At 38.1% G+C, this 17,415-nt stretch overlaps 2 protein-coding genes across 3 annotated transcripts in view; one reads left to right on the forward strand and one right to left on the reverse strand.

The window, feature by feature from the left end:
* Nucleotides 1-5,863, forward strand: part of LOC107677176 (guanine nucleotide-binding protein G(olf) subunit alpha-like) — a 31,091-nt gene extending 25,228 nt beyond the window's left edge. For both annotated transcript variants that reach the window (XM_016471973.1, XM_016471974.1), the window contains exons 8-12: nucleotides 1,086-1,144; nucleotides 1,588-1,708; nucleotides 1,815-1,945; nucleotides 2,286-2,353; nucleotides 3,142-5,863. In XM_016471973.1, the coding sequence (XP_016327459.1) occupies nucleotides 1,086-1,144; nucleotides 1,588-1,708; nucleotides 1,815-1,945; nucleotides 2,286-2,353; nucleotides 3,142-3,288 (526 nt within the window). In that variant the 3' untranslated portion in view covers nucleotides 3,289-5,863. The remainder of the gene's footprint in view (nucleotides 1-1,085; nucleotides 1,145-1,587; nucleotides 1,709-1,814; nucleotides 1,946-2,285; nucleotides 2,354-3,141) is intronic.
* A 473-nt stretch (nucleotides 5,864-6,336) lies between these two features.
* The window catches only part of LOC107677163 (obscurin-like), a 45,122-nt gene continuing 34,043 nt past the window's right edge, over nucleotides 6,337-17,415 (reverse strand). Inside the window, exons 58-73 of the mRNA XM_016471948.1 lie at nucleotides 14,958-15,097; nucleotides 14,431-14,631; nucleotides 14,192-14,268; nucleotides 13,934-14,104; nucleotides 13,612-13,771; nucleotides 13,351-13,467; nucleotides 12,997-13,161; nucleotides 12,692-12,850; nucleotides 12,369-12,546; nucleotides 10,540-10,653; nucleotides 10,291-10,458; nucleotides 9,957-10,059; nucleotides 9,613-9,742; nucleotides 9,419-9,521; nucleotides 8,959-9,001; nucleotides 6,337-8,186 (exon numbers count right to left, since the gene is read on the reverse strand). Coding sequence (XP_016327434.1) covers nucleotides 7,124-8,186; nucleotides 8,959-9,001; nucleotides 9,419-9,521; nucleotides 9,613-9,742; nucleotides 9,957-10,059; nucleotides 10,291-10,458; nucleotides 10,540-10,653; nucleotides 12,369-12,546; nucleotides 12,692-12,850; nucleotides 12,997-13,161; nucleotides 13,351-13,467; nucleotides 13,612-13,771; nucleotides 13,934-14,104; nucleotides 14,192-14,268; nucleotides 14,431-14,631; nucleotides 14,958-15,097 — 3,092 coding nt within the window. The 3' untranslated portion in view covers nucleotides 6,337-7,123. The remainder of the gene's footprint in view (nucleotides 8,187-8,958; nucleotides 9,002-9,418; nucleotides 9,522-9,612; nucleotides 9,743-9,956; nucleotides 10,060-10,290; nucleotides 10,459-10,539; nucleotides 10,654-12,368; nucleotides 12,547-12,691; nucleotides 12,851-12,996; nucleotides 13,162-13,350; nucleotides 13,468-13,611; nucleotides 13,772-13,933; nucleotides 14,105-14,191; nucleotides 14,269-14,430; nucleotides 14,632-14,957; nucleotides 15,098-17,415) is intronic.

Consider the following 17,415-nt stretch of genomic DNA (forward strand, 5'->3'; position numbering starts at 1 on the left):
ATAAGCAGAATCGGAATCGATAAAATTCAAACGATACCCAACCCTAGTTTTAAGCAGTGTATTAGTAGTCAGTATGATACACTCTAAGAAAAGAATTCACAGATTTTTACCTGCATTTTAAATTACGCATTGTATTTTGTGTTTCGGGTTAAAGGGTTACAAAGGATAATGGATAACGGATAATGTCTTGGAAAATTACTAGAAGCCTACCTTTTCCATTTTTCTAGATATTTTTCTTACAGTGTACTAACTGATCAACAATCACAGGTACAACAAGCTGTATCATAAATGAAAAATTATGAAATTATTATTATTATCAAATTGAACAATTGCAAATAGCAATAATATAATTCACGTGATGTGTGTACTGCTAGGCATCTTTGGTTTCCTCTTTTTGTGAAATTTAGATGGAAAATGTGTGCCTTTTTATTAGAGCCCAACCGATATATCGTTTTGCCGATATTATCAGCCAATATGAGCCTGTCGCCGATATATCGGTATCGGCTAATATGCCGCCGATATGAATTTTTTTTTACAGAACATATAACACAGATAAAATGCTTGAAATGTTGTAATTACTTAGTTTGTCCAGCAGAACACGCTCCATATTTTGCTTCTGGCGACCTGGATGAAACGCTTTAAAGCTTAAGTCTATGGAAAACCGTTAAAACTTTGAATGGCCATATCTCCATAACGGCGCGGCGAATCCACACCAAATTCTGGGGATCCCTTCAGCTCGAGGAACCCTCTCGAACATGAAACGAGTGTACGTCTAGAGGCCCGCTTTCGAACAAGACCACCCCCAGTCAACACTTTCACTTCAGTAAGGAGGTCTCTTGTTCAGGCAGCAGCATTCAAGCGTTGTCTTATAGAATTGAATTTAATTAAAGTTGAATAAACTTTAACTTTACAGTTCAGTGCACTGATGTCAGACTCATTTTGGATAATAAAGTTTATTGTTAAATTGTTAAATGCCACAGCAGATGTGCTCCTGTGTTTGTAAGTGTCGTGTCATGTCTTCATGTGTCCACTAGAGGGACACATTTCACATCCTACAGTCTCATGTCTCTGTTCTTCTCTTTCAGTATGTTTGATGTGGGAGGTCAGAGAGACGAAAGGAGAAAATGGATTCAGTGTTTTAATGGTAAATTGAGTGTGTGAATGAATCCTTGTGAGACGCATGCATGTTAAACAAGTTTGATGTGTGGTCTTTAACAATTGCATCTCATATACTTTAAAGTGACAGTTCACCCAAAACTGAAATTTGTGTCATCATTTACTCAGCCTCATGTCATTCCAAACCTGTGCGAGTTTCTTCTGCTGAGCACAAAAGAAGATATTTCGAAGAATGTGAGTAACTCAACAGTTACCGGTAGCCATTGACTTCCATAATATCTTTTTCCATACTATGGAAGTCAGTGGCTACCGTCAACTGTTTGGTTACGAACATTCTTCAGAATATCTTATTTTGTGAAGAAGAAAGAAACGACATTAGGGTGAATACATTTTTGGGTAAACTATCCCTTTAAGAACATATCAGAAAACAAGAAAACACACTGATTCCACATATGTGGTGCTGATTTGCAGACGTCACAGCGATCATCTTTGTGGTAGCGAGCAGCAGCTATAACATGGTCTTAAGGGAAGACAACAACACAAACAGACTACGGGAAGCACTTGCTCTTTTTCACAGTATCTGGAACAACAGGTGATGCCTTTATTTTCTTATTCATAACATATAACTTGTTTTTGAGTGTAAGTGCAAGCTTTACTGACCCCCGTCTCTGTCGTGTCTTTATTTCTTCTTTTCACAGATGGTTACGGACAATTTCTGTCATATTGTTCCTAAACAAACAAGACATGCTGGCAGAGAAAGTATTAGCTGGGAAATCCAAAATTGAAGATTATTTCCCTGAATATGCTTCTTACACCTTACCTGATAAAGGTTAGGCTTTTCACCCAGACACACACCGACCAAGACCCAGTAGTTCTCAAATACTGTAGTCGTAAAGTTTTAGTTGTTCGTTGATAAATAATTAACATGATCTGTTTTTCAGCTAAAGGAAATATGAAAGTTCTGTCATAAAAAAGGTGCACAAGCTCAATAAATGTGTCATAAAAGTAGTCCATATGACTTGTGCAGTGGATCTGTTTGAGTTGTTGAGTTGAACCGGAGATTCAGATTGGTCAAATCCAGGATCATTTAGTTTTGTGAACTGGATTCATGTGCAGGTCAGTGTCAGCTTCCCTGTATGTTAATCTGTCGAGCCTTTTCTATCTTTCAGTTACTCCTGAACCCGGTGAAGACCCCAGAGTGACGAGAGCCAAGTATTTCATTCGTGACGAGTTTTTGGTTAGTATTGTCTTTTTGAAATACACAGATTAAACACAGCAACTATTGCAGTCAGATTTTAGACTGCTTCATTTTGTTGTACTTTTCATTTTCTCTTATGAAACATGGAGGAAAACCCTGTTGATGGGTAATTTGTAGACTAGATATTGACCAACATTTACTCTCTATTTAAATAAGTAAACCAATAATTGGTGCCATCCTGTGGCTCTCTAAAGAATAAATATTTACCATGTACTTCATTTTCAGTATTAAAGGGATAGTTCACCCAAAAATTTAAATTCTGTCATTAATTACTCACCCTCATGTCGTTCCAAACCCATTAAGGCCTTCGTTCATCTTCGGAACACAAATTAAGATATTTTTGATGAAATCCGAGAGTTTTCTGACCCTGCATAGACAGCAAGGGAACTACCACGTTCAAGGCCCAGTGATTTTTATGAGGCTACGAGAATACTTTTTGAGCGCAAAGAAAACAAAAATAACGACTTTATTCAACTATTACACTCAATTCAGACTTTAAAGACGCACAAAATATAATTTCCCTGGAGATTCGGTGGAATATTGGCTGGTTGTTTTCTTCAAGACACTGTAATTTAAACCTTGTTTAGCCTTTAAAAAAAGGCATACCTTTTTTTTTTTTTCCTTCAGTCTTATAGCACATTTCCAGAAGAATCCGTTTAAGATATATATTTATGTTTCTTAAATGAATTTTAACTACAAAATGTAATTATTCATCAAAAAATGGTTGTAATCATTTGAAATCCCTAATTTTCACCGTCTTTTTGCAGAGGATCAGTACAGAAAGCGGAGACGGCCGTCACTACTGTTACCCCCATTTCACATGTGCAGTGGACACGGAAAACATCCGCCGGGTCTTCAACGACTGCCGAGACATCATCCAGATAATGCACCTGCAGCAGTACGAATATTTGTGATCTCACTTCGGCTCTTTATGAATGTGTCTCCACCTCATAACTCACGAGGCCGAAACCGCAGACAAATATACTACTGATGTTTGGCGCACCACCCTTCGGTTTTTAGGCGTTTTATTTTAACTCATGATTCGGGGACTTTTCCCCCCCACGTTTTTATTTGGATCGCCTTTATTTTTGCCATTCCATGAAGCCTCTGGCTACCTCCTTATTTTTTATTCAAATAAAAAATATCATCGTGTATATATGTATACGCCTGCCAGATTATGAAGAACGCATCACCTTGTGACCTCCAGGAGTCCTAGTCTCGCACCTCGAACCTTGATCTTCTGGCCTACAGGGCTCTCTGCTGCTCTTTCTTTTTTCCGAACACTGAAGATCGCTCGCGGACAGAAGCGGGGACGGGGCGGCGGGCCGGGGGTTGTCGAACACTGGGAATGTGAAGTGAAGTAATGCACTTTTCCATCAGGTTTTGACTGACGTTTTTCTTTACAAAGATGGACACACAATGTAGCATCACATCATGAATTTCTGTCCCACTTAAGGCTGTGGACAGGTCAGAGGATGGCGGGAGTGACCCCGCCCCTTTTATGTGAAAGAGGCGGAGCTGTTGAAATGAGGAGGAGGGGCTCTGTGAAGAGGCGGAGCCTTTGAAATGAGGAGGAGGAGGGGATACGGGAACATTGCTGAAGCCTCGGTTTGGTTTTGGGAACATGATGACAAAACATCTGCGAAAAGAATCGCCCCATTTCTTCTTTTAGTTTCTTAACTTGTACAGACTGTGCAAGGGTGATTTTTTTTTCTTTCCTGTACAGACTATAAAATGTTATATTATTTTGTACAACTTTATTGAAAGAGAGTAAAAAATCTACTTGTAGATCTTTGTGCCTTGATTATGGCTGTACCTGTAAATGAAGCTGATACATATGTTTTTGACTGCGCTGTACAGCTTGATGTCACCCCTGTCGGCAGAAGGGACTGTGGATGGGGACCTACTCTGTAGAGTTTAGTTTCTTTTTCGGTTACTTGTTTGTTTTTCTGCTTTGTTTATATAAAAAGAGAAAAAGTTCTTTATAAAAAAAAAATATATAGGAAAGAAAAATCTTAACCTGTATACATTATGCAAATTGACCCCCTTACCTGCGGTTATGATCGGACGAAACAGCACCATGCCTTTCTTCTGGTTTTTGTTTTCCATTTAATTTCAAGTCTCAGCTTTAAAAAAAAAAAAGTTGAAGTGTCCAAAATCACAACCTGGTGTTGTTTTCAAAGACCTTTTTGGATATGAAGTATGTCTGAGAAATATATCCACGTTTGTGTCTGTGAGTGCGTGCGTGTTCACGTACAGGAGACAAACATTGAGCCACAGACGCATGACATTTGTGTTGTGTGTGGGTGTATGTGTGTGTGCGCAAAAGTGCATTGTGTGCACTCTTTTATAAATGTGCGTACATGTAAATTTATAGGTCTATATAAATATATACGTACAATTCTACATGTTTAATTATGTGTGTGTTGGCGTATACATACTTTAGTATGTATACAGTGAAGATGTGTACTTGCACACATAGGTAAGCATGTCTAGAGTGAAATGAATAAATGAGAGTGCAATATTGAAAGCAACTGCGTGTCCGACGATTTACACCATACACCATACAGACTGAAAGTTTTTTTTTTAACTATCATTTCTTTAATATCAATGTTATGTGATATCAGTTTATAATTAGACAGAAGTCTGATTTATAATACACACATCCAAATATACTCTTATTTTGTAAAGTAGAACTTCAAGACGTTTTTATATTTATTCAAAATGTCTGCTGAACACCCTTGGCAGTCCTAATTTATTTTGCTTTTACCAAAACTTTTCAAACCATGTGATCCACCAAAACAATACAAATTGTTACACATGCAAATTTTGGTTGACACAAAATTTGTATTTGTATTTAAAGTTCAAACACATTTAATATATATATATTAGTATTACTCCAGTAAATTGCAAAACTTTTTAAATCTGTAAATACTATGTGCTTAAAGTCATGTTGCACAAGAAATACTTTTTAAAATAAATCTTCTAAAGTCATTAAATAAATTTTTTTTTTTATGGTTCTTAAGTCAAGTTCTTAAGTTGCTTTGTCAGTCTACAAAACCCCATACATTCACATTGCAACACTAAAATGCTGACCACATTGAATAGTCTTCAGTGCAGGATGACATATTCAAGATTTCTGATACATTAACATAGACCTCTGATTCAACAAGCCACAGTGCATTACACCAAAGAACAGCATATGCAGTCAACTTGACAAAAAGTTGGTTTGGCTTTTTAGATGTTGAAAAACACTCAAATATATATATGTATTGCTTAGGTACATTAATTCCATACAGCATATAAATTACATTCAGATAAAATCTTATTTTTTGAGTCCAAATTTGGATTTCTTGACATACACAAATACCCTCTTTTTTCTTTTAGTATTTCTTAGTACAGGGATTCTCAGTAGGTCCAATTTCCTTCAGAAGCCTTGTCCAAATACCCACGCTTGCGGTCTTTGCACTTGACCACTTGACTACTTATATGACGTATTTCCTGTATTTGGCCCAAGTGTTCAAGTGAGCATGAAGACCACAAGTGTGTGTCGAACTTTTCATTACCTGATGGGACACACTTGTAGTGTTGTAAAAATGCAAGTGTTTACATAGCTTTATTTTAATTTTAAATACTTTGCATTTTAAAATCAACTTCTAAATGTCCGTTCAGTAGTCCCTATAACATGACATCATTTTAATTTGTGGTGCTTCTAATTAAATGATAAAAAGCAGTTGCAAATGTTGTACAAAATAAATATCACCACAACTCATCTTTGCACCAGTAAAAGTAAAAACACTGTTTTTTTACCAAATTATTTGTAATATCTAATTATTATATTAATATTTAACTTACATTGGAAATGTTTCCGTGACCTCTCGCGAGATCTCGGCAAAAAGTCTCACGATTTATTTCCAGAACATGATGCATGATGGGATACACTAAGCCTTGAATAGCGCTCTGGAGCGGTATTCGAGATAGTGTGGGTTTAGTGTGCGTTAAGGGCACTGCACTTTGGCATTTTGAAGACATGGGACAGACTTGCACACTTACTTCCTGTCGCGCGCACGCGCTCTCAAGTGGCCAAGACCGCAAGTGTGGGTATTTGGACAAGGGGAGAGTTTAGGTCCAACCCTAATCAAACACACCTGAACAAGCTAATAAAGGTATTCAGGATTATTAGAAAGTTACAGAAAATTGAGTTTGATCAAGGTTGGAGCTAAAAGTGGACCTCGAGGGCCAGAGTTGAGAACCTCTGCTTTAGACCAAGGGACTAGACCAAAGGTGTCCAAACCTGTTCCCGAAGAGCCACTGTCCTGCAGAGTTTACCTACAACACTAATTAAACACATCGGAACCACCTAATCTTCAGCAGGTCTTCAGACTTACTGGAAACTTCCAGGCAACTGTTGGAGCTGGTTGAAGATCATCTCTGAAGGACGTTGGTTCTCCAGGACCAGGATTCATGTTGTGTCAGACTTGCCGTTCTGAAGCACAGCTGTACATTTGCTCACAGGAACTCTAGTAATTAGAAAGTCTTCATTAGGTACAGTAGGATATAAAGGAGTTTGGCAAGTGAATCTTTTGCCTCAACATGGAATGATCTGCTGTTAGCAGAAGCTTTACGATTGAATTACACTCCTAGATTGCAAGATTTTACAGAAGCGTTCCCATTTAAGACTAGGCCTATGTGTATGTCCTGATTTTGCATGCTGGAAACAAGCATCTATCCTGAGTGGTTTCCTCGCGATTACTGCTCAAATGGCTTCTTCTTGCTGATCTGAAGAGTGACTTGTCCGGTGGGCGTGTAGTTGCAGGTTTGTGCAGAAACCTGCGTTTTGAAGCTCTGCAGACCTCCCTCCTTTCCTCTTTGGACCTCGGAGCAGTACGTCGGCTGGACTTCAAGCCTCGCAAAGCTACTGGTATGGTGTGAATAGTTGGATGAAGGTTCTCCCGTCACATGAATGGGTATGGTCTTCTCTCGCCTTGCCTGAGAGCTGCCGCCCGCTGATGAACCTGGACTAAACATGCTGGAAATGTTTTCCTTGAAGGAGCCAAAGAATCCCATGCGAGGTTTTGCCGGTGGACGTACCACGTTCAACACAATGGGTTTGCCAACGACAGGCTCGTTAATTTCTCTCTGCAACACCGAGATCTCACTTGGCTTCTCAACAGGGATGTGATGGTCTGTACTGCTGCCGAACGTTTCACCTGCCTGAGGGACGTAGTCCTCGAGATCTTCAAGAGTAAGAACTCGATTCCCATCAGTCAGCATTTTGCAATCTCGAGCATCAAGTTCGTCATCTTCAGGCTCCACGACAATAGTTCCTTCATCATCTTCATCAGAGACACACGGCTCACTAATTTCTAATGTTGCCATATTGTCGATCCCTGAAGGTACTTCAGACACATTCTGTGCAGTTTCCTCTTCATCCGTACCAGAAGAAGCTTGCAGAGCCATTGCGGCACCCATTGCCTCTTCTACTAACTTGTTGTTGGAGTTATTAGTGTTTGGATTGCCAGGTGGTGACAGCTTGCTGGGAGAAACGCCTATTCGTCTTGGTAACTTGGGTGATTTGTTCACTTTATACTCTATTATCTCTTCGACTTCTACCCATCTTGGGTTCCTGGCTGTGGCACCCTCCGTCTCTGGAACATACAGTGTCGGTACAGTCTTCCTGGCCAGGGTTCGTCTCTGTCTGGGCGGTTCGGGTGTGGACGTCTCTGAGTGGTGAGCTCCCATGGGCGATGGATGTGGCGATGCATGCCGTTTCATACGGGTGTTCTTCACCACTGTGGTGATGGTCTCCTCACTAGAAGTGGGAAAAGCACATTAAAAGCACATCAGCTTCAGGTTGGTAAGATTTTTATAGTGTTTTTGAAAGAAGTCTTTTATGTTCACCAAGGCTGCATTTATTTGATCAAAAATACAGTAAAAACAATGATACTGAGAAACACTGATTAAATTAAATGGCTTTCTGTGTATTTTAATATTTAATGTATTCATGTAATGGAAAGCTGAATTTTCAGCATCATTACTCCAGTCTTCAGTGTCACATGATCCTTCAGAAATCATCCTAATATGCTGATTTGCTTTTTAAGAAATATTTTTTTAGGATTCTGTGATGAATAGAAAGTTCAAAACAACAGCATTTAATTAAAATATATTGTGTAACAGTGTGTGACTTATGCCGAGTTCACACTGCACGATTTTCAAACTCGTCGGATCGCTGTTGTTTTCACACTGCGTGACTATCTGGGGTAGCATTCAGTTGCTGCTGTGTTCACATTGCACGATGGATCTTTCACGGGCGTCGGCGATTCCCTCAGATCGCGTCTTTGATAATTCACACTGCGTGATTGTCACTCGCGTGAACGAGCGCCGATTTCCCTCCGATTTCAGGCATTTGTCGGCGATTTTGCAAAACCTGTCGGCGAGTGAAAAATTGGGCTAAAATCGTGCAGTGTGAACTCGGCATTACTGTCACTTTTGATCAATGTAATGTGTCCTTACTGAATAAAATTATAAATTTTTGAACAGTAGTGTATTCAATTTGTGCTTATGTGTGTGTATATGAGACTTACATAATTATGGTTTTCTTCGGCATTTTCGTCTCTTGTTCCGTTACTAGTTGGGGAAAAAATAAAAAATTGTAAAAATTGTAAAACATTTTTTTTTTTAAAACATCAAATTTATTTTCAGTTATCAAATTTCAGTTAATTCATTGCTTGTCAATGAATTTGACGTACAAACATAATGCTGAAATATGAAAAATACATTCAATCAGTTGTCTCATTTCTATATTTCCACATTTTAAATATAAGAGAATGTATATTAAAAAATACACTTTTTTTTCTGGACCTGATCATTTCTAAAACCATCTTGCATAGTATAGTCTTGTAGACCCTTTATTAAAACCAATAAATATTGTATCAGGATGTGTCCCTTTTTTAAATCCGTTTTGAGTTTTCAAGAAGTAAAGTCATAACAGATGGGAATGTTTTTTAACTGGGTGGCACATGTGTCGACAGGCGTCTCTTTTACCTTCTATACTGATGGCCTGATCTGCTCTACGTTCTCGCGCCATTGCCACAGCAGGAGTGATCAGCTGTGCCGCACACCTGGCACTGCCCAGATGGTTTGACAGCTGCAAATGGAGAATATGATGATCACTGACTTATTTCCTCAGGGTTGGCGTAAAGTAAGAACTGAAAGGACTAAAGAAAGAATCTCCATACCTCACACTCATAGTGTCCAAGGTCTCGCTCTCCAGGGTTCTTGATAACTAGAACCAACACTCCACTGCGCGGTTCACTGTATGTCTGAAACTTCTCCAGGTCTGTCAGTAGTTTACTATCCTTAAACCATCTGTCCAGGGAAATGGCATAGTTTAATACTAACTCAATTCATTTTGTCAGTGAAACAGATAACACAAGGAAAGCTGTGTTGGGTTTTTGGAAGTTATTTATGGAACGGCTTGATTTGAATATTATTATATGAATCAACCAGATCTTCTGGGTCATTTTGACTCAATATTTAAACATGGAAATAACATAAATGATAGTGTAAATGAAGTAACTACCTTATCTTGGGACTTGGAGCGCTCTGGATGGTGCAGGTGAACTGAGCATCTTCTCCTGGATAAAGTGTGGAGTTCCGGATCTTATTCACAAAACGTGGAGGTACTGCAAAAGGAATAAAAATGAGCTGGAATTTAAACTTATCAAACAACAGCATATTTAAACGAAATGTAAACTTTAATAAATTTAATTATATTAAAATGTTTAATTAAATTAAATGTTACATTAAATTATTAAATTATTATAAAATGAAATAATTATGATTAAAATCTTTTCACAATGGAGATGGAGTGAAACCCGCTTTACTAAGTTGGATACATCAGGTTGCTCACTCACCCTGCACAGTGATTTTGCCTAGTGTGCTGGCGTTGCCCGCAGAGCTGGTGGCAAAGCACATGTACTGGCCTGAGTCGTCTGCCGTCATGTTGTCCAAAATCAGTGTGCAAGAGCCGTCTGGGTCCTCAATGATGATGTGATGAGGATCCGCTTCCACGGCATGCCCGTCTGTTTGTGAATCAGATGGATGAATTACTTAACTTCTAAGAAGTCATCAAGAGGGGAAACACCCGAGATTTGGTTCTTTACCTTTGTACCAGGTGACCTGTGGTTTGGGGGCACCAGTGACCTTGCAGGCGAGCTTTACCGTCTGTCCGAGCTCCGCTGTGCAGTCTGTCAACACTGCGTCAAAATCTGGAGAGCCTGTAATAACAAGTAAAATGCTAAATATTAGGACTAGGGTTTATTTTTAGGCAGCGGCTATTTGCACTAAGTGTAAATAGCGATAGATGCTACTTACACCAAGTGAAAATAGCATATTTTCTTAGCGATAGATGCTATTTACACTGTGCAAATAGCAATGGATTCTATTTAGACGAAGTGAAAATAGCAGTATTTTTAACAATATGCTACTTACACTAAGTGCAGATAGCGATAGATTCTATTTAGACGAAGTTAAAATAGCAGGATTTTCTGCTATTTATACTACTTATGAAAGTGACGTGACATGTGGCCAAGTATGGTGACCCATACTTGGAATTAGTGCTCTGCATTTAACAAATCCAAAGTGCACACACACAGCAGTGAACACACACACACACACACACCGTGAACACACACCCGGAGCAGTGGGCAGCCATTTTTGCTGCGGCGCCCGGGGAGCAGTTGGGGGTTCGGTGCCTTGCTCAAGGGCACCTCAGTCGTGGTATTGAAGGTGGGAGAGAGCACTGTACATTCACTCCCCACACCTACAATCCCTGCCAGTACGAGATTTGAACCCGCATCCTTTGGGTTACAAGTCTGACTCTCTAACCATTAGGCCACGACTTCCCCACTATTTTTTATTTTATTGCAATTATCTGCACCTCAGTATTATAGTACATTATAAAACAGTATGCAGTAATAACGTATTGAGTGTAAATTATAATTTTAATTCAAATTATTAAATGGATGCCACCTTATTGGGACAATAAAGCCCTCCCCCTACACCTACCCTACCTGATACTTTTTTTCAACTTTTTGATTATTTCCTTAATTTTTTATTGAAAATAAATGCTTTTCCGATGTGATATGAGATTTGAAAAGGGAGAAAAAAAGTTCGGTAAAAGGCGGATTCGAACCCGGGTCGATCGCGTCAAAAAGACTACGATACGTGCTTTACCATCTACGTCACTGAAGCTGTCGATTGCCGGCCGTCTTTTATAGTGTTGACCATCCCTATCACATGTTTGTGGGTGGAGCTAGTTTAAATAGCCTCTGCCAACAAGGTGGGCTATTTGCACTTAGTGTAAAAAGACACTCCGTTATTTTTATTGTTTTTGTGTTTTCTCTTTTTGCAACTTGCTGCAGGGATGATATATTTTTGTATGCCAAAATGCATAAACAAGTTAGCATAACTGTTTTTGGCTAAGCACCTGAAATAAGATCTGGTGTTAACATGAGATCAAGATATTTTCAAGTTTTATTCTACAACGTAAAATGTAATCAAACTGAACAGGTAAACTCATCTTCTCAGTAGTTCGCTTTTACAGCTTCGTCGTGTTTATAATTGTGCTCTTGCAAACTATTCTAACTCAAACTTTCCAACATGAAGATTTTAAATAAAGTTTAAAGAGTTGTTAGAAGCTTAGAGGTGTTGACGTGGTGTTGTTTGTTTATAGCATAACTTTAGCTTTTTACTTTTGGCAACTGTATTAGGCTTCAAAAGGCTGTATTCATTTGTGAAGATTATCAAAGCATGTACAAATCATAAACTTTCACTGGTCCCAGAGCTTATTTTCTGTAATAATCCAATAAGCCAATGACAAAACCTTATTGGGTTTTCTGGCAGGAAGCAGGCTGAAGCTAACTTCTGAGTTGGCCTACAAAAATATGTCTATGTGAGCAATGTATTTATCATGCTAATGTTGGCAACTTACTCCAGGCTGGCATGCTGTAGCGCTGCTGAAGGTCACGGAGGTCGCGGAGCCATGAGTTCTTGATGATAACAGTCCGCGCCTGCAACGTGTATTTTCTCACGGAGTCCTCGCGCTCATGCCAGATCTCAAATGCTCTCTCATCACCCTCAACGGTCTCGTTCACGTCAATGTTTGTGAGCTAAAGACAAAAATTTGGACAGTATTTGGTTTTTAATTATTTGGCTTTTGAATATCAGCATTGGCCTTAGTAAATATTGTGTTAAATATGTGCATCCCTTAATTTCATTTAAAAAGTCATTTAAAAGCTTCTGCAAAGCTCCAACCTTCATCATATTCTTGAACACATATGCTTGGGTGTCTGTATTAGTGTCTCTTTTCTGTTTGCAGATGACCACATGGTTTTTGAAGAGGAAGACGTGGCGGTGGTGACCTCTGGAAGATGTTCGAATTCCAGGAGCTCCTTCCCAAACAGTGAAGGGCCCCTGTAGAAAAATCCAGAACTTTTTTTTACACTTTGATTTGAAAAGTTTTAAAATGTACTACAAGTAGGTGAAACATGTAAGAACACTTGATCACAAAGCAATTATCCAGTACCTTAAATGGCGACATTTGAGTTTAGGGATTGTACCTGTCTAATAGGTTCTCCCAGCGCCTCCAGATTGGCGGGGTAGTTCTCTATGAGGGATACATGGTGTGTGTTTTCTGAGCGCTGGGAGAGGGACGACACCATGGCATAGGCCTGCTCCAACAAACAGCAGTTCTGACCGTTCCTCGCTTTATTCCGGATCAATTCCTAGAGTAAAATCATGGGAAATATGGATGATGTGTTTGTCACTATCAAATGTTAGTGAAGAGATATATCACATAATACATAACACAATTTCTAAGCACATATTTATATAAATATTTAGCATTTTGAAAGTGGAGATTGCCTTCACCTGGACCTTGAAAATGAGTATTGTGGTATTTAAGTATTTATTACCTTCAGTAAAGCCCTGTACTTCTGAATTCTCTCCGGTGGTCTCTGAAGGTAAGCATTGATGCTTAGCACTGGACCTTCTGAGGGGTCAACATTTGCCAACTCTGATACTGTATAATCCTAATGAAAAATTACATAAAACATGTTCTGTGTCTTCGGAATACCACATTATTTTTACAGACAAAGAAAAAAAATCACATTTCTAATCCAGTTTTTATGCCCCCAGAAATCCATCACTATGCTGTCAATAATTTGTAAACACACCTTGAAATACTGGTGCACTTTTTTCTCACTGATGGCGGACTCAGCTTGCAATTGTCCAATGAAGTACTGCAGATATTTCTCAAACCCTTCAGAGTTTCTCAGGAAATGCATGGCAGTGTCATCATCTGTGTCACAATCACGCAGACCAGGCAGCAAAGAGCTGGAAAACAGTCAACTTCATTATGCATTTCCCTGTTGTCACATCTGTATGCCAAGACTAGCATATAAATGAAAACAATTCTTTACATATTCCTTAAAAAGGAAAATTGTAGATGCAGAGTTGTAGAATTAACCATAATATCTGACTGTCTGAACTCTGTACCTGCTGTGGAAGGATTTCAAATCATTGATATTACGGAAGATGGTTTCCTTCTGGGTGGCGATTTCAGGTGGTGTGCTCTCCTCCTCCACACGCTTCAGATGGTGTGACGTGAAGAACTCCATCTCCTTCAGAAACTCAGTTTCTGTGCTGATCAGCTCTTGGACAAGTTGACTAGATACATATGAGGCCAAGGTAGAATTACTAAAGAGGTACGATTTAAAATGCACATTGCACTTCACTTAATGTATCCAAATTTACCAGAGTTTCTTCTTGTACTCTGTCTCTGTGACTTCTTCTCTAGTGGTCTCTGGGAGGTCTGCTATGTCTGCAGACAGCTACAACACAACCATTCCCTCATTAGTAAGAAATTATAAGACACACAACCCTATAAAAAGCTATCATTACATTTTGTGCATTTTAACCCTAATGTCAAAATTTAAAATCAATATTTCACCACTAGGTGACCAGTTATCCATTTTGAATGAACCTAAACTGACCTTCAGTCTTTTGTCGAGATACGCAGGTGAGACCCATCCCTGGCGAGATGGGTTGGATTTGGTGGGCTTGGTGCGGACAAGCCATTTAAGTGGATGGGCAGAGTCCAGAACCTCCACATACTGGCCCTCTTTCAGAGCGATGGCATCTTTACTGACCCCCATGGGGTTGTAGTCAGCAGTCACAACGTAGATATCAAACATCTGCACAGATGCATTGAGATAACAGAGCATTTGAAAATGTGACTTGCCCTCTTCACCCTTGAGAATATGAGAACGCTCTAGATTCTGCTTTCAAATATTCTTCTGTGAACTGAATATTATGCTTAACTCACATAAAAATAATATGAACTACAGAATAATGATACCAACATTACACATCCATTTTTATTTCCTCTTTTCAATAAATGGTAAATGAATGTATTCAAATTCTTAAGTGAACAGGATAGCAACAGATCTGACACAGTTACATTAGTTATAATAATAAAATTAGTTTGTTGATGACACTGAGAGTGTGATATTTGTAATACCTCTCCCCTGGCATCTCCTTCATCTGACTCGGATGATGAGTCTGTGATCAGAGATGGAGGGCGTGATCGGCCATGATATGGAGATGGAGATGGTGTTTTTGTTTCATCATCGCTGTCAGCTCCTGGGACACGTAATGAAGCTAGAGGCAGACAGAGACACAAGGATAGAGGAAGAAAGAGGTACTGTGTCAATCAATTATGGTCACAACAATGTTTAAGTATCATGTTTGACAGCATGGGCTTTATCATCACATTTGCTCAGATGATGATAATCAATTAAAAAAATCAACATATTCAGACACATATTCAGAATGTAATTTGAAAATATAAATCTGGACAAAAAAAATAGCAAGGTACTCCAAATTTTATATTGCAAGCAAACATTTAAAAGTCAAAATGAAAAATATTTACACTGTACACATCTTTAACATGTACTTCAGAATTTGGTTTAAATGGTTTTCAAAATAAAAACTTGATATAGGCTTATTAACATCCTTAACAATTGTGTTTGTGTGGTTATTTAGACCTGATTTATCTTTACTTTACAATGGTTCCCAAACTGAAGCACGCCGACATACATAAAATTTTACATTACACTACTGCTGTTTAAGTAATCGCCTGCGCAGATTTAATCTCGCGATAACAAAAAAAACAAAAACAAATAAAAGATGCTTCCGCTGTGAAATTTAACCGCAGTTTCAAAAATACCGCGTACTGACAGAACATACGGTTATTAAGGCTCTCTCAAAAATCGTGCATTTGCTCAAAAGTGAGAAAGCCCGAAGAGATACAAAGAGGTGGAAATATGGATTTGGAAATTATCTCTCACAAATGGATGCTGAGCATGATTTATGAGGAAAACTGTCCCAGTATCGATGACCTAAAGTGAAGGTAAGCAGCAATAATCGCTTTTATTTAGCCTACAATTTAAATGTGTAAGTATCTTCGCTTCCAGTAAGTGTAAATTGCTTTATTTGTTTAATTAGCCTACCGGTAACATGTGATTGTGTCTCAAGCTAAGTTACCTTACCATGTTTAATAATTTAGTAAGATATAAAGAGTGAAGGTGGTTTGAAAAGTTTGGGATCCACAGGATTTAAAATACTGTTTCTAAATAAGAGGTAACAGAATTGTGTTATTGTACAAACTAAGTTTACTCAGTCATTCATTCATCCATTGATAATTTTGAGCATATTTTTCGAGAATATTCACCAGGCAAGCTTTTTCCATTGCTTTTGTAGAAGCAGAGAATTAATGCAAATAACAAAAGTGACAAAAAAAAAAGAAGCATATTTTCTGACAATCATTTGAGCTCATCACTTATAACATTCATTATCAGTTTTTTTTAATCAATGACTAATAACTAATACTGTACTGTATCATGTTTCTCCTGCGATTTGACGTGCATTATATCATGATTGTGTAAAAATAAAATTGTGCCCACACAAACACTAATGTAATGCTCATGCAACTCCATACATCTAAATGAATATGTCAGCGAGCGTTCATCAGTTTTCTTTGTGTATACTGAAACAGAGACACCTTGAAAGTGTAAAAATTAGAGTCTGCTTCCACTGAATTTAAGAATGTCCAGTTTATTTTGAATTGTGACAAATGGCCCTGATTTTAAAGAACTGTAACTTTATTACCACTAGGCAATACTTGCAGCATTTTTAACATTATTAAAGATCTTAAATTAATTCCTTTTTAAAAATGTTAAAAATTAAAAAATGTTGAGAGCCAAAGAAACAGACAAGCAAAGTGATTAACAACAGCATAGCCTCATGGAGAAAAAGGCAAGGTTCTAGTATGTTACACTGGAGGTTCTGCGGATACATACTGGTTACTTTGGGCCAAGATTTCATCCACTGGAGCACTTGATGGTTCTGTAAGCTGTCTGAACAAATCAATGCTTCAATGAGAATGTGAGTGAATACAGGGATGAGAGGATGGATGGATAGTTTGATGGATAGACAAAATAATGGAGTCAGTGAGCTGTGTAGGAATTGAGGGATCCAGAGAAATGTTTTTTTTTTTTTTTTTTGATAAAAAAACAAAAGTGAGGTTCAGGAAAACACACAGAATGTGTTTATTAAAAATGTCCAAAGTATAATTAATTATTTAAAACAGTGAATTTGCAACAGGTGTACTCCATTTCAGTACTCAGTACATCCTGTGACATAAATTCAAAGCATTTGAGCACATGCTAAACTCATTCAAAAACAGTGCACACTGTTTTAAGTGAATATTAGGATGCATCTGGTGAGAAAGACTAGATTAGCAAGATAAATAGTTATTAATAGTGCAAATAACATACAATAAAATTGAAATCAAGAAGGCTAATTTAATTTTAAAAAAGTAGTACAGTATAAATAGTACATACATATTGTAATTCAGTCCGGCAGAGCAGATTACAAAAATATATAAAAGTATTATTGACTGAAAAAAAGAAAGAAAA

The sequence above is a fragment of the Sinocyclocheilus anshuiensis genome, unplaced genomic scaffold (assembly GCF_001515605.1).
Source record: "Sinocyclocheilus anshuiensis isolate Anshui unplaced genomic scaffold, SAMN03320099.WGS_v1.1 scaffold392, whole genome shotgun sequence".
NCBI classification, from domain to species: domain Eukaryota; kingdom Metazoa; phylum Chordata; class Actinopteri; order Cypriniformes; family Cyprinidae; genus Sinocyclocheilus; species Sinocyclocheilus anshuiensis.